Source organism: Marmota marmota, unplaced genomic scaffold (assembly GCF_001458135.2).
Source record: "Marmota marmota marmota unplaced genomic scaffold, marMar, whole genome shotgun sequence".
In the NCBI taxonomy this organism is placed as follows: Eukaryota; Metazoa; Chordata; class Mammalia; order Rodentia; family Sciuridae; genus Marmota; species Marmota marmota.
This window is the reverse complement of record NW_025999941.1, coordinates 6334736-6351878: the sequence shown is the minus strand read 5'-3', so window position 1 is coordinate 6351878 and position 17143 is coordinate 6334736. Positions and strand designations below refer to the sequence as shown.

At 32.8% G+C, this 17143-nt stretch overlaps 1 protein-coding gene across 1 annotated transcript in view; it reads right to left on the bottom strand.

Annotated features, from left to right (window-relative positions):
• Dnah12 (dynein axonemal heavy chain 12) overlaps positions 1 to 17143 on the bottom strand; it is a 267252-nt gene that overhangs the window by 196218 nt on the left and 53891 nt on the right. Inside the window, exons 19-24 of the mRNA XM_048801012.1 lie at positions 15105 to 15290; positions 14083 to 14283; positions 10101 to 10295; positions 2957 to 3078; positions 2580 to 2862; positions 135 to 254 (exon numbers count right to left, since the gene is read on the bottom strand). Of these exons, the coding sequence (XP_048656969.1) occupies positions 135 to 254; positions 2580 to 2862; positions 2957 to 3078; positions 10101 to 10295; positions 14083 to 14283; positions 15105 to 15290 (1107 nt within the window). The remainder of the gene's footprint in view (positions 1 to 134; positions 255 to 2579; positions 2863 to 2956; positions 3079 to 10100; positions 10296 to 14082; positions 14284 to 15104; positions 15291 to 17143) is intronic.

Genomic DNA, 17143 nt, shown 5'->3' with positions numbered 1-17143 from the left:
AGAGAGAGAGAGAGATGAAGAGGGAGGGAGGGAGGGAGGGGGAGGGAGAGACACACAGAAAGAGAAAGAAACAGAGATACAAGCTAAATATGCAATGAAGTAAAGAATGTTGTTCAAAATCAAATAATCTTTACCTTTGTCCCACTACTTATAACTTCCTGTGTCTCAGAAGTCCAGAACATTTGAGAAACACAAAGTACAACCTGGCCAGGCCACTCTCTAACCCAGTCTCTTCTTGGAGATTCTGGATAAGCCTGAATAATTAAAAGTAATTTCTAATTTTAAAAGATTGCAGAAGAAAAGAAGCTAAATGTTTTATAATGTAAAATTCAATATTTAGTATATTTGTGGGTTATAATATCATACATCCATGAAAAACTTTGGAAGATTAAAAGATGTGAAAATGTTTACAAACCAAGATTATATTTTTGACATGTTTCTTTATTTATAGAAGAACTAAAAATGAGCATCAGTATGCTAGTAATGGGTTATCTTCTTCTTGAAGTTTATTTCTATGTGATTTTTATATTCCTTGCTATGGGAGCTGTCAAGTTTTTATAAAGAATACATATTACTTTTATTACAAACCAACTTAAACTGTAAAAAATAAAGTCAAATAGATTTTGTATAATGATGACATATTTAGTTGAAAAGATGACTATATAATCTAGTAGAAAACTGGACTAGAAGTTACAACCCTTATACTATTTATCTACAGCTTTTCTAAAAACTTCTATGACCAGAGTATATAAACAATTTGTTTGATTATATATAATTGAAAAAATCTGTGCTTTGGTGTTCAAAGTGTATACTTTCATTTATTTCTAAAGCTTTCATATTTAAAAGATATTTAAATAGATTTGTGGATTCATTATAAAAATAGTTTACTTTGATAATAAATGATAATGCCGACATAAATTATATATTGAGAAAACCAAGTACAGATTGAATTTTGAAGTTGATGCTAATGGAAACTATGCTTTCAATACAATCATACCATCTTATATATAAGAATGTGTTTAACATAACACAGACTATAAATATACATTGTTACAAAATCCTTATTATTAGCAATCTTTGTAAACAAATGACAATAACCTAAGGCTTTAAAGAAGGATGAGCAGTGATATTAAAGCATATTTTCTATAGTGATTAAGGAAATACTATCGTGGATAATGTTTATTCTTTCTTGTGTGTTTTAAGTTTGTTTGGAATTATAAGTAGCGAAAGGAGAGAAAAAGTACAGCTTTATCTGCAAGAACAGAAAAGCTACCCCAAAAGAATGAGCTGAATGCATTCTTGATAAAATAAAAAGGCTACTTCATTCATGCAGAGAATTGCTGATATAAGTCTATAAGGGCTTCAAAAACTATTTCTTGTACAATATAATTGCTCCTTTGTGTTCCTAAGGCAGAAACACATTGAAGTTTATCATTCAAGATTATCATTAAGTGAGGTACATGTACTACCTAGGTGTTGTATTTCTTTCCAATTTATTATGTATCCTCCTTCGATGTTTGTTCGTCTCATTTGGAATTTTAAAGTAGTTGTAAGTGTAAAAAACAGCAAGTGAACTAGATCATTCACTTAACTATTTGAGGAGAACTAACCTACAGGGCAGCCAAGCACTGAAGGGCATGATGGTTTGCCTACAAGACATATACACAAGGCTACCTTATAAGCATTTCAATTAAACACGTCTCAAATTAAACCCATGATTTTTCTCCCAAGCTTCCACAAGCCTGCTTCTTTTCCAGGCATCTCCACAGAGTAAATGCCACCCATATACTCAAATCAGAAAACTTAATGCTAATTCTTGAGACTTGCCCCTCCTCATCTTTCTACTCTACAACCAATTCATCACCAAGACCTGTTGAAATTAACTACAAATTATGTTTCTGTCTACTTTGCTCCACATCTTTTGCTACTTCCCTAGTACCAGCCCATATCACTTTTCATCTGGTGTCTCCCAATTTGTCTTCCTATTTTCATACACCAACTAATTCATTCTTTATACCACAGCCATAGTGGTGTAAAAATATAAATCAGACTATATCCCTTCTCTGATTAAAATATCTTTAGCCTTTCATAGTATTTAAAATAAAATGCAATCTAGTAACTGTGTTCCTTTCCAACCTCATCTGACTTCACTCTGTACTCACTCTATTCCAGACACAGTTGTCTTCTTTGAGGTTCTCACAAATCCCTGCTTCTTTTTGATCCCAGGGCCTTTACCCAGGACACCTACACACTCTTCCACTTGCTTTTCACCTGGTTATTCCCTATTTATCATTTGTGTCTCAGTTTCAACCTCAGTTTCTCTAAGAGCCTATCAGTGGACCCTCCCCCATTCTATATAAAAATACCTTTTATTATTTTCTAATATCATTTTGTAATATTTAGACACATATTATCAATTCTAACTAATATTGTTATTTTAATGTTAGTTACAAATAAATAAAATAATAAATGGTTTAAAACAGAAAGAACTTTAAGTATTAATTTATTGGTACCAACTCAAACCTTCTAAACAGCATTTGCAGAATATAGTTTTATACATTAAGTCCTAAGAAACATACCAGCCTGGCTGCAGCAATCACATCATGAATACTTCGAAGCATTAGATCTTCTACTTGAATGAGCCACTTTTCTACAGCACCGCGGGCTATAGATGTGGAAATGAGTTCAATAAGCTCCACTCGCTCACCTTCAGAGCTATACATGGCCTTAATGTCCAAATTGGGAAGGAACTCCAATTTAGCAATGCCCTCAAAGCATTTTTTTAAGTGAGGCTGAACTCTAAGTGGATCTTTGGTTTCTGACAAAATCTCCAACATTTCATCATTAGATAAGAAAAAAAAACTAAAAAAAAAACATGCAAATACAAAAACTTTAGTGATATTCATCAATATCAGATAACACTTTAAATCATAGCACTTTTGATTATCCATCATACCGAGGGAAGAAAAGACGTTTCTTTTCAAGATATGCATTAAGTCCTTTCATAATTTTATCCAAAAGTTCATTGCAGTTTTGTAGTTTTTCCAATAAACCTGTTAAAGAAGTAGCAGCAAGAACCTAAAAGAGACATGTTGGTGTAAGAGACACTTGTGTACTAGATATAAGACCTAAACAATCTATACTATATGATAAAATATTATAATTTCAAAAAGTTTACACAGTGAATTTTTTTAATTTTTAAAAATTCTAATTAGTTATATTTGACAATAGAATGAATTTTGACACACTGTACATAAATGGAGCATAACTTCTCATTCCTCTGGCTGTACATGGTGCTGAGTCACACCAGTAGTGTAATCATAAATGTATATAGGGTAATAATGTCTATCTCATTTTACTATCCTTCTCACTCCCACCCCTCCTCTCACTCCCCTCTGCACAATCCAGAGTTCTATCATTCTTCCCTACCTGACTCCTCACTATGCCCTGCTTATCAGAGATAACATTCTGCCTTTGGTTTGTGGGGATTGATTTATTTCACTTAGCATGATATTCTCTAGTTCTATTCATTTACTTGCAAATGCCATAATTTCATTCTTCTTTAAGGCTGAGTAATATTCTACTGTGTATATGCACCACATTTCCTTTATCCATTCATCTGTTGAAAAGCATCTAATTCACAATAGCTAAACTATGTTGGTTCCATAGTTTAGCTATTGTGAATTGAGCTACTATAAATATTGATGTGGCTGTGATACTGTAGTATGCTGATTTTAAATCCTTTGAGTATAAATTGAGGAGTGGGATAACTATGTCAAATGGTGGTTTCACTCCAAGTTTTCTGAGGAATCTCCATACTGCTTTCCATAGTGGTTGTACCAATTTATAGTCCCACCAGCAATATATGAGTGTACCTTTTCCCCACATCCTTGCCAACATAAATTATTGCTTATATTCTTGGTAATTGCCATTCTGATTAGAGTGAGACAAAATCTTAGAGTTGTTATGATTTGTATTTCTCTAATTGTTAGAGATGAATTTTTATATATATTTGTTAATCAATTTCATTTCTTCTTCTGTGAAGTGTCTGTTCATTTCCTTAGCCCATTTATTGATTGGATTATTTGTGGGGGGTTTTTTTTTGGTGTTAAGTTTTTTGAGTTCTTCATATATCCTGGAGATTAGTGCTTTATATGAGGTGCATGTGGTAAAGATTTTTTTCCCATTCTGTAGGCTCTCTCATCATGTTGTTGTTTCCTTTGCTGAAAAGAAACTTTTTAGATTGAATCCATCCCATTTATTGATTCTTGTTTTTCTTCTTCCACATTAGAAGTCTTGTTAAGGAAGCTGGGGTCTAAGCCAACATGATGAAGATTTGGGCCTACTTTTTCTTCTATTAGGCACAGAGTCTCTGTTCTAATGCCTAAGTCTCTGATCCACTTTGAGTTGATTTTTGTGCAGGGTGAGAGACAGAGGTTTAATTTCATTTTGGTGCATATAGATTCCAGTTTTCCCAGCACCATTTGTTGAATAGGCTATTTTTCCCCCAATGTATGTTTTTGGCATCTTTATCTACTATGAAAAAACAATATTTATGCCTCCGTGTCTTCTCTTTTGTACCACTGGTCTACATGTCTGTTTTGGTACCAATACCAGGCAGTTTTTGTTACTATTGCTCTGTAGTATAGTTTGAGGTCTGGTATTGTGATGCCTCCTGCTTCACTCTTCTTGCTAAGTATTGCTTTGGTTATTCTGGGTCTTTTATTTTTCCAAATGAATTTCATGATTGCTCTATTAGAGAAAGCAATAGAACTAGAAAGTTCTATGAAGAATATCTTTGGGATTTTAATAGGAATTGCATTAAATCTGTATAACAGTTCTGGTCGTATGGCTATTTTGACAACATTATCTCTGCCTATCCAAGAACAAGGGATATCTTTCCATCTTTAAGGTCTTCCTCAATTTCTTTCTTTTTTTAAAAAAAATTTATTTTAGTTGTGGTCGGACGCAATATCTTTATTTTATTTTTATGTGGTGCTGAGGATTGAACTCAGGGCCCCACGCATGTTAGAGGAGTGCTCTACCAATGAGCCAAAACTCCAACTCCTCAATTTCTTTCTTTAGTGTTCTAGGTTTTCATTATAGAGGTCTTTCATCCTTTTGTTACATTGATTCCCAGGTATTTTTTTTGAGACTATTGTGAATGGGGTGATCTTTCTAATTCATTTGCAGTGGATTTATCACTTATGTATAGAAATGCATTTGATTTATGAGAATTGATTTTATATCCTGCTACTTTGCTGAATTCATTTACTAATTATAAAAGTTTTCTGGTGAAATTTTTTTTGATCTTCTAAATATATGTAGTCAGAAACAGTGATAGTTTGAGTTCTTCATTTCCCATTCGTATCCTTTTAATTTCTTTGGTCTGTCTGATTGCTCTAGCTAGAGTTTCAAGAACTATGTTGAATGGAAGTGGTGAAAGAGGGCATCCCTATCTTTCCAGTTTTTAGAGGAAATGCTTTCAATTTTCCTCCATTTAGAAAGATGTTGGCCCTGGGCTTAGTATAGATAGCTTTTACAATGTTGAGGTATGATCCTACTATCCCTAGTTTTTCTAGTGTTTTGAATATGAAAGGGTCCTGTATTTTGTCAAATGCTTTCTCTGCATCTATTGAGATAATAATGCAATTCTTCTCTTTAAGTCTATTGATATGATGGATTACATTTATTGATTTCCATATGTTGAAACAACTTTGCATCCCTGGGATGAAACTCACTTGATTGTAGTGCACTATCTTTTTAATATGTTTTGTATGGGATTTGCCAGAATTTTATTGAGAATTTTTGCTTCTACGTTCATCAGGGATATTGGCCTGAAGTTTTCTTTCCTTGATGTGTCTTTGTCTGGTATCAGGGTGATACTAGCCTCATAGAATGAGTTTGGAAAAGTTCCCTCCTTTTCTAATTCATTGAATTACTTTGAGGAATACTGATATTAATTCTTCTTTGACAATCTTGTAGAACTCAGCTGAGTATCCATCTGGTCCTCGGCTTTTCTTTTAGATAGTAGGCTTTTAATGGTGTCTCCTATTTCACTGCTTGAATTGGTCTATTTAAATTGTGTATGTCATCCCGATTCAATTTGGGTAGATCATATGTCTCTAGAAATTTGTTGATGTCTTTGAGATTTTCTATTTTATTGGAGTATAAATTTTCAAAATAGTTTTTAATTATCTTCTGTATTTTAGTAGTGTCCATTATAGTATTTCCTTTTCCATCACAAATTTTAGTAATTTGTGTTTTCTTTTTGTTAGTATAGCTAAGGGTTTATCAATTTTATTTATTTTTTTCAAAGAACCAACTTTTTGTTTTATCAATTTTTTGAGTTGTTTCTTTTGTTTCAATTTCATTGATTTCAGCTCTGATTTTAATTATTTCCTGTCCCCTACTGCTTTTGGTGTTGATTTGTTCTGCTTTTTCTAGGGATATGAGATGTAATGTTAGGTCATTTATTTGCTGGATTTTTATTCTTTTAATGAGTGAACTCAATGCAATAAGCTTTCCTCTTAGCACTGCCTTCATAGTGTCCCAGAGATTTTGATATGTTGTACAGGTATTCTCATTTACCTCTAAGTATTTTTTATTTCCTCCCTGATTTCTTCTGCTATACATTCATCATTCAATAGCATGCTATTTAGTCTCAGGTGTTAGAGTGTCTTCTATTTTTTATTTTATTGTTGATCTCTAGTTTCATTCCATTATGATCTGATAGAATGCACGGTAGGATTTCTATTTTTTGTATTTGCTGAGTTGTTTTGTGGCATAAGATATGGTCTATTTTAGAGAAGAATCCATGTGCTGCTGAGAAGAAAATGTATTCGCTCAATGATGGATGAAATACTTTATATATGTCTGTTAAGTCTAAGTCATTGATTGTATTATTGAGTTCTAGTTTCTTTGTGTAGTTTTTGTTTGGAAGATCTATCCAGTGGTGAGAAAGGTTAAAGTTAGCCAGTATAATTGTATTGTATTCTATTTGATTCTTGAAATTAAGAAGGGTTTGTTTGATGTATGTAGATGCTCCATTGTTTGGGGCATATGTATTTAGAATTGTTATATCTTGTTCACATATGATTCCCTTAACCAGTATGAAATGTCCTTCTTTATCGTTCTAATTTTGGCTTGAAGTCCACTTTATCTGATATGATAGAAACTCCTACATGTTTACACAGTTCATGTGATACACTTTTTCCCAACCTTTCACATTCAGTCCGATATTTCCTTGAAGGCACGTCTCTTGAAGACAGCATATTGTTGGGTCTTTTTTTTAAAATCCAATTGCCAGTCTATGTCTTTTTATTGATGAGTTTAGGCCATTGACATTCAGGGTTATTACTGAGATATAATTTGTATTCCTGGTCATGGGGTTTATTTTTTATTTTTAACTTGACTTGGTTTCTCCTTTGGTTGTCCTTTCCTTTAGTGGTAGTTCCTCCCTTTGGTTTTCATTGTTTTTATTTTCTTTTTCATTTCCTTCTCATAGAGTATTTTGCTGAGTATGTTCTGTAGTGTAGGCTTTCTAGCTGTGAATTCTTTTAATTTTTGTTTATCATGGAAGTTTTTTATTTTGTCATCAAATCTGAAGCTTAATTTTGCTAGATATACAATTCTCAATTGGCATCCATTTTCTTTCAGAGCTCAATATATGTTATTCCAAGACCTCATGGCTTTCAGAGTTTGGGTTGAGAAATCAGCTGAAATCCGAATTGGTTTTCCCATGTGTTATACGACTTTTTTTCTCTCGCAGCCTTTAAAATTCTATATGTTAGACATTCCCATTATAATGTGCCTTGGTGTGGGTCTGTTGTAATTTTATACATTTGGGGTCCTGTAAGTCCTATAAGCCTCTTGTAGTTGATTTTCCATTTCATTCTTTAGGTTAGGGAAATTTTCTGATACTATGTCATTTGAAAAGATTGTACATTCTTTTGGTTTGTATCTCCACGCCTTCCTCTATTTCGGCAAATCTTAAATTTGGCCTTTTCATGTTATCCCATATTTCTTGGAAATCCTGTTCATATTTTTTACCATCTTCTCTGTGAGGCTGACTTTATTTGCAAGAGTATATATTTTGTCTTCATTGCCTGAGATTTTGTCTTCTAAGTAGTCTAGTCTGCTGATATCTCCCATTGAATTTTTATTTTAGTTTATTGTTTCCTTCATTCCAAGGATTTCTGCTTGATTCCTTTTTATAATCTCTGTCTCTTTACTGAAGTGATCATTCACTTCCTGTATTTTCTCTCAGATACCATCCCTTATTTCAAAGATTAGTCTTAACTATGAAACTTCTAAACTCTTTCTCTGACATTTCTTCTATTATGTTGTCTATGGATTCTGTTGTTGGAACATTTTGGTTTGTTTGAGGCACTTTGTTCCCTTGTTTTTTCATGTTGTTTGTGTGTTTTCCCATCTAGCGGTATGGATCTGAGGCAATACGGTTTCTTAACTGTAGTCTTATAGTGTCCCTGAAGGTTTCCAGTACCTTACCTGCGGGTACTGTGACAATGGATTTTCAGGGAACAGCGGGCAACAGGCAATCCCCTGGTAGTCTGTGGGCAATTTGCAGGCTAACAGCAGGCAATCGGCAGGTGGACATTAAGCAGTGGGCAATGGGTAGGTGAAAGGCAAGCAATAGGCAGGCAAGAGGTGGGCAAACAGGCAAATGGTGGATGATAGGGGGCAGTCAGCAAGTGATTTGCACTCAAAAAGCAGATGATATGCTGGCAGGCAGTGGGCAATCACAGTGGACAAATGGCAGGTAAAAAGCAGAAGGTTGGTGGGCAGTGATAGCTGCCTCTCAGAGAAACATTATTTCCTCTGCTTGAATCCTGAGACACGGAGTAACAAGGAATATAGCCTTCCTGTAGCTTGCCATCTTGTATCTCTTCAGTGAAATGTTTTGTAATATAAAAACTATTAAAATTCAATAGATCATAATTATTCTTATCAAAGGATATTAATTACAAATGAGAAGTTATGATTCTCATGCATATTTTCACTTCACCTACATTCTTCTGAATGCTGTAGAAAGAGTATATTTTAATTTTTACTTTTACAGCCTTCAACTATAAACATGATTTACCTCAGGAATTGATAAACTATATCCCACTAGCCAAATTTAGCTTGATGCGAGTTTTATATGGTTCATGAATTAAGAATTATTCTTATACTTTTAGAAGGTTAAAAAAATCAGAAGATTTTGTCATGATATATAAAAATATCAGTGTCCATAGCAAAGTTTTATTTTATCACAGACAACCCATTCATTTACATATTATTTCTGGCCATTCTCTCACTATAATGACAGCAGAATTGAGTCACTGCAAAAATGACCATATATCTCACAATGCTTAAAATCAACAGGTAAAACAAAGTTTCTGAAACTTATAAATTTCAGTATACTATTGACTCTCAATAAGTCTAGAAGTGAAATAAATTGTTATGTAAGTTGAATACCATATTTAAAAATAAATGTATATCTATGGTCTGTGGTTACTATGTGTCTGAAAAATAGTCTGTTTTCAGTATTAAAAATAGACACAAGGTATTAACTCACTAGGAAAGATACATATGAATTGAGACCAACTGAGCAGATTCTTTTTTCTCCATCATTTTTGAGCATACAGAGAATCACCTTTACCAATCAACTATTCTTTACTGACTTCTCCATTTTATTTACCTATTTATTTTGTTAGGAGAGAAATGGTGATTTTATATAGTCAAGTAAATTAAATGTCCATTTGAAGCAGCTCCACTAAATAGTAAAGAGCTATAAGTTAGTGTATTTTATGAATTGAAAAGTTAAATTACTAATACTTTCATACATTTTTACATTTTCTGAACTAATTTGTATATACTGCATAGGATTTACTTCTGTAATCAGAAAAAAAGTTAATGCTTTCTTTAATATCCAAAAATAAAGGTTCAGGGATGCATATATGACTCAGTGGTAGATTGCTGGCCTACTATGCTTGAGGCCCTTGGTTCAATCCCCAATACTAAAAAATAAATAAATAAACAAAGAAAAGAAGGAAAGATTGGTTCACCTATTATAAGAATGAAAACAAATACTTCACCTTTGGATCTTTTGCACAAAATTTCATAATATCCCTCCAATGTCTGTCTACTGTCTGAAACTGACGTCCTTCTTCTGGCATCTGTTGCATGATATCCTCAGAACAAAAGATAGGCTCCAGATACAGCCATTGAGCTTGTACTTTTAACCATTCATCAATTGTTTCTTGTATTCGGATCAGACGGTCCTCCCAAGCCTTAATGAAAAGCATACTGTACTAAATTCCAGTTACTAAAGAAATGCTCTAGATTATAAGACAATTTTTTTTTAAATTTAATGTTTTTTTAATCAATGCAAAATAGTTTACAACTAAAGATTGCTATGGGTATCTTACATAGGTTTAGAAAAACCCTAGGAAGCTTGAGGGTTTTTTCTAAAGCATTGAAACTCACATTTGGAAATGAGTATAAAGTTATTAAACCAGTTTCCTAACCTTTAGAAAAACTCCAAGTCCAAAAAGGATGTAACCTGCTCTATATTAGTGATTGTCAATCATAATCCATTTGTCTTCCACACCAGGGAATATTTGACAATGTCTAAAAAAAATTTCAGTTGTCACAAATGACAGGGAAAAGATGGTAGTAATATATAGTGGGCAGAGGCCAGAAATAATGTTAAATGTCCTACAACACACAGGCCATAACAAAGAATTATTACTCAGCCCAAAATATCAACAGCACCAGGGTGAGGAATCCTGCTCTACATCAACACAATTTGGAGAGAAATGAAATGACATTGAAAAAAAGGTAAAATAAATTTCCTTCATCTCATAGGTTGCTTATACTTAACAAGTTATTTCATTAATTGAAAATAATTCATATAACTCTTTTTAGTTCTTAAAGTATGACCTAAAGTCCTATATGTCAAGAAATTAGGCCTCATCTCTCTCTTTAAAAAAAAAATTCTAGCAGAACTTTTAAATGTCTTCTAAATTCCCCTTGTTAGACAAATAAGAACTTTCCACACTGAGGATATAGCTCAGGGGTAGGAGTCCCTGGATTCAATCCCTAGTACTGCAAAAAAATAAAAATAAAAATAAAAACAGAGAATAATAATAATTTTCCACAAAAGACATGCTATCTAATCAGGAAAGGCTAGATGAATCTGATTCATGGGAAAATACCCAAATTTATGTCCTCTGAGAAGACCACTACTTTGTTGTTTCCAGATAATGGCCAAGATCTACAAAACACTATGATGTTCAAATTAAATATTACGTATTGTAAACATACTTCAAAACATCAATGTACCACAAAGTTATTATTTTTCAATTAAAATAAAATCAACTGTAATCCCAATGGCTTGGGAGGATGAGGCTGAGGTTCAAACCCAACCTCAGCAACTTATCAAGGCTATAAGCAACTCAACCAGATCCTGCCACTCATAAAATATAATAAAGGGTTGAGGATGTTGCTCAGTGGTTAAGCACCCCTGGGTTCAATCCTTGGTATCAAAAATAAATAGATAAATAAATAAATAAAAGTTATTGCTGGTAAAAAACACAATAGAGGCCTGGGGTTGTGGCTTGCGGTAAGCGCTTACCTAACATGTGAAGCACCGGATTCAATCTTCAGCATCAGATACAATAAAATAAATAAAATACAGGTATTGTGTCCATTTACAACTAAAAAAATTTTTAAAAAAACATAAAAAATTGCTTCGGTTTGAATCACTCTGTCATTTATTATCTAAGTGAATGCAGACAAATTATCTAACCTTCTATTCCTTGGTTTCCTTCTCTACTTATACAGATAACCAAAGTATCTACTTTAAAGGTCTGCTACATGAATTAAATTGGTTAATAAATGTAAATGTGCCAAATCAATATATGGCACACAGATTTGAAATATTTAAGAAATGAACAGAGGTGGGGCTGTGGTTGTAGCTTAGTGGTAGAGCACTTGCCAAATGTGTTAGGCACTGGTTCAATCCTCATCACCACATAAAAATATATAAATAAAATTAAGATATTGTGCTCATCTAAAACTAAAAAAAAAATTTAAAATACATTACCTCTTTAAAAAATGAACAGAGGATAGGCAGGAGGTAGGTAGAAGATGATAACTATAAAGGAGAAGGAGTTTTTTAAAAGTACTAAAAAACAAAAGAGAGGAAGAAGAAACAGGAAAATTGGATACTATTGGGGCAAGACAGCAAATAAGGGGCAATATGAGGGACAAAAACTAAGATATGAACAAACAAATGTCAGATCAAAACAACTCAAATTTGGAGCTGGGGTTGTGGCTCAATAACTGTAGCACGTGTGGGGTACTGTGGTCGATTCTCAGCACCGCATATACATAAATGAATAAAATAAAGGTCTATCAACATCTAAAAACAAAATTTGAAAAAAGCTCAAATCCACATATAATTATACCCCATCTAAGTCAAACCAAGGCTAAATCATAAGCAGGTGAAGAAGAAAGCAATTAAAATGAAAGTACAATTATATGTGTGTGTGTGTGTACAAACATATACACATAAAATATACATTGTACATACCTACACTCCCTTTCCACATAATCTTGCAGGATGGAAAAATGTAAGATAAAATATAATTATACTGATTAATTTCAATATATAGAAGAATAAAACTTCATCCCTATCTCTTACGCTGCACAAAGTCAAATCAAAGTGAATTAAAGTCTTAGGAATTAGACCATAAACTTTGCAATTGCTAGGAAAAAGAAAACATAGGACCAACACTCCATCATATTGGTGCAAGTACTAACTTCCTCAAACAAGAGCCCTAAAGCTCAAGTAATAAAACCAAGAATCAATAAGTGGAATGTGAAGGAAAAAAGAGCATGAAGAGAGAGACAACAGAATGGGGGGAAATCTTTGCCTACTATTCCTCTGACGGGAGATCAATATCCAGCATATATAAAGAACTCAAAAAACTTAACACCAAAACACAAATAACCTAATAAATGGGCAAAATAACTAAACAGACATTTCTCAAAAGAAGAAACACAAATGACAAATATACAAAAAAAAATGTTCAACTCCTCTAGCAATCAGGAAAATGCAAATCAAAACCACACTAATATTTCATCTCTCTCCACTCAGAATTGCAATGATCAAGAATACAAATAATAATAAATGTTGGTGAAGAGGCTGGGGTTGTGGCTCAGTGTTAAAGCACTCACCTCTCACGTATGAGGCACTAGGTTTGATCCTCAGCACCACATATAAATAAATAAAATAAAGGTATTATGTCCTTCTATAAACAAAAAAAAATTTTTTAAATGTTGGTGAGGATGTGGGCAGAAAGGTACACTCATACATTGTTGGTGGGACTGTAAGTTAGTACAACTACTCCAGAAAGCATTATGGAGATGCCTCAAAAAATTAAGAATGGGGGCTGGGATTGTGGCTCAGTGGTAGAACGCTTGCCTAGCATGTGAGAGGCCCTGGGTTCATTCCCCAGCACCAAAATAAATAAAGGTTAAAAAAATTAAGAATGGAACCACTATAAGACCCAGCTGTCCCATTCCTTGGTATTTATACAAAAGAGCTAAAATCAGCATACTGATTTTAAAATCAGCATACAGCATAGTGATATGGTCACTTCAATGATTATAGCACCACAATTCACAATAATCAAATTATGAAACCAACCCAGGCAACTCTCAGTAGATGAATGAATTAAGAGTTTTACTCAGCCATAAAGAATAAAATTATGACATTTGCTAGTAAATGGATAGAAATGGAAACCATTATGCTAAATTAAATAAGGCAGATTTAGAAAAATCAATAGTCAAATGTTTTCTCTCATAGGTGGAAGCTAGAGCAAAATAAGGGGAAAATTTGTGGGGGTGGGTGGGTCAGGTGTTGGGAAGATCAGTGGAGAAGAAAAAGGAGATCAAGAGGGAGGTAGGAGGGACAGAAACCAGGAGGAAATGCAGAACGAATTGAATATTCAACAAATGGACTTGTTTACTTGACAGCACATATGTAATAAAATTGCATATGTAACATACCTTGATCTCTTTTTCAAATGGTTTGATAAAAGGTGAGCCTCTCATTGTCTGAGTTTTTATAATCTGATCATCAAGGATTGCCTGAATCTCATCCACTGAAGAAAGAATACAGACTCCAGTATCTCGATACAGACTTATATGAAAAGCAATATCATCCCAAGTTCCTATCATGTTATTCATGGCTTTCTCTAAGGAAAATTCCTAAAAGAGAGAAATAATGGTTTGGTGAAAAGAGGATCTTATTTACTATATTGCCTTTTCCCATGTGATTCAGTAAGCAACTTGCTGCATTACACTAGCATTTTCTGTAATGTAATAATTTTTTGTTAGAAAGTTTTTTTTAAATAATTCAAAAATTTGTCAGAAGAATGTAGCTTTAAAATTCACTTTTTGCTCTAAAAACTACTGCTGTCAGTATTTAAATGGAAAACAGAATAAAATACCTTCTGGAGTTTCTCTAACATAGTCTTTCTGTAGGCCAGGTCTGAAGATTCTCTGTGTATTTCAAGAACACTATCTCTATGGCCATTTATTTTACTAGGAAACATACATACACACACACACACACACACATACACACACACACACACCTATGTTACACATGTACCTGCCCAGGATTCTTTTTATTAAAACCTGTGTTTTATTTGCTTATTTTTATGTGGTGCTGAGGATCAATCCCAGTGCTTCCCTCATACATACTAAGCAAGTGCTCTATCACTGAGCCACATCCCCAGCCCCTCCCCAGGATTCTTAATGGAATAATTATGTATCATTTATCAATGCAAACTTATTATCCAGCCAGATTAGAATGTGGATGAATCAGGAAGAGGTCAAAAAAGCCATTTCTAGTCTGTATTCAAGACAAGCAAGCACATGCTTTGTGCAGAAAAGAGAGTATTCTTTCATTTTTGCCCTCATCTCTATCCACTGCTATCCAGTACTAAACACATTCGATCACAACAAAGCTATGATTATGCAATTTACAAATTCATCAAAGTATTTCAGTTTATCTTGATATTTACCTTGCTTGCTCCTGCACTTATCACTTCAAATTTTTCCAAGTATGGTGTAAGGTTTAATTTCAAAATTTTTCTCAATGTGGTTCCAGAGTCTGGAGTCAAGTCATAGCCAACAATTTCTGACATCTGTTTCCAGTGACGAGCTCTCATTCCTGGATTGCATAGAATGGAGACAGTAGGAATATACTCCTAATGGTAAAAATATAAACAATAATGTCATTTGACTCCCATACACGTAGATTCTATAGACAGCCCTTAATAGTATGAAATATATATTTCTTCAAATTATTTAATCTATTTACAGGAATACAATTAAAGTCTCAATTACATTTTGAGGAAGAGGAAAACTAACAAAATGATTCTAAAGTTCATCAGATGAAATAAATACATTTTTACATTTAAAGATAAAAAATTTGTTTTAAAAGTTAACCTGAAAAATAAGCATGTAAAAATAGCCAAGAAAAGTATAAAAGTTATAAAGAATGAGAGGTAAATGTTCTATAAAAATGTATATGATAAGGGCGGGAGTTGTGGCTCAGCAGTAGAGCACTCACCTGGCATGTGTGAGGCCCTGGGTTTGATTCTCAGCACCATGTATAAATAAATGAATAAAATAAAGGACCTTCACCAAAGAAAAATTTTAAAAAATGTATCTGATAAAAGTATACTAACTAAAGCAATAGCATTATTTTAGAAATTTTAAGTTGTTTTATATATATATACTATATGTAGAAACATATGTTACAATATTAAAATATAACACACACACACACACACGAAGGGGGAAAAAGCCTTATCAAAATGCCAAAATGTAGCAACGTTTTAATTTCTTCTGAGTGAGATCAAGAGTTTTTAAACATCATCTTACATTTTTCTGTATTATCTGCTTTTAAGTACTGCTTAAAATAATATAAATTTTAAAGTTTTTAAAATAAAAATAATATATTCAACAACACATTTGTCATTCTTGATATCAACAGAACATTTTTCTTAAAATCAGGTACAAAATAAGCATACCAATTGTTACTACTTCTAATCAACATGTATTCAGTGTTTCAGCCAGTCCAAAAATTTACGTAAATAAAAGATATGGGGATTAAAAACCAAAAACAAAAACATTATGCTTCACAGATTGCTGTCTATGTATAGTTTCTGGATATTAAATTAACATAAAGAAATTAAACAAAATTTCTACATACTAGTCACAGCTAAAAACATAAAAAGATCAATTTATAATAGTAATAACAAAGTATACTGGGATAATCAAATTAAAGCTCTGCAAAGCTATTTGGGAGAAACCATATAACTTTATTCAATAATGTTAATGAAAATCTAAATAATAAAGATAAATCTAATAAGATACAAATAAATCTAAATGATAGAGATTCACATAAGTGACAAAGGTCATTGTCCAGAATATGTTATAAAAATCCCAAATATTAACAATAAAAACAGAAACAACCAACCACACAAGTGGAGTCCAAAGGTATAATTGAGGATTTATGCAGAAGAAGAAGTATGAAAGTCAAATTGAATGTAAGTTCTATGGTGGTAGGAACTTTTGTTCTTTTTACTGGTATGTCTCAATGAAGCACACAGAATACTACCAGTTATATCACTGTCAACCAATAAGAATTTGTTTAATAAATAAAATTTGAAAGCTAAGTTACATTTTATTAGAAATCAGGGAAATATAAATTAAAACCATATTAACATAATTTTGTATTTACTAGAGTAGCAAAAAATCATGACATCTGATGATGTGAGAATATGGGACTGGTAGGAATTTAAACTGAGAAATAATTTGAAATTTTCTGACAAAACTGAACAACCATATATTTTAATATTCAGAAGTCTCACTACTAGGCATATGCCTTTCTTAGAAAAACTCTTGCCCATATACGGTAGGACACAAGACTATAAGTTAACAGTATTATAGGTACATGAAAATGTGCTTAACATCACTAATAAACAGGGAAACACAAATTAAAATTACAATGAGATCTCATCTGTGTTAACCAGCTTTCCATTACTGTGACAAA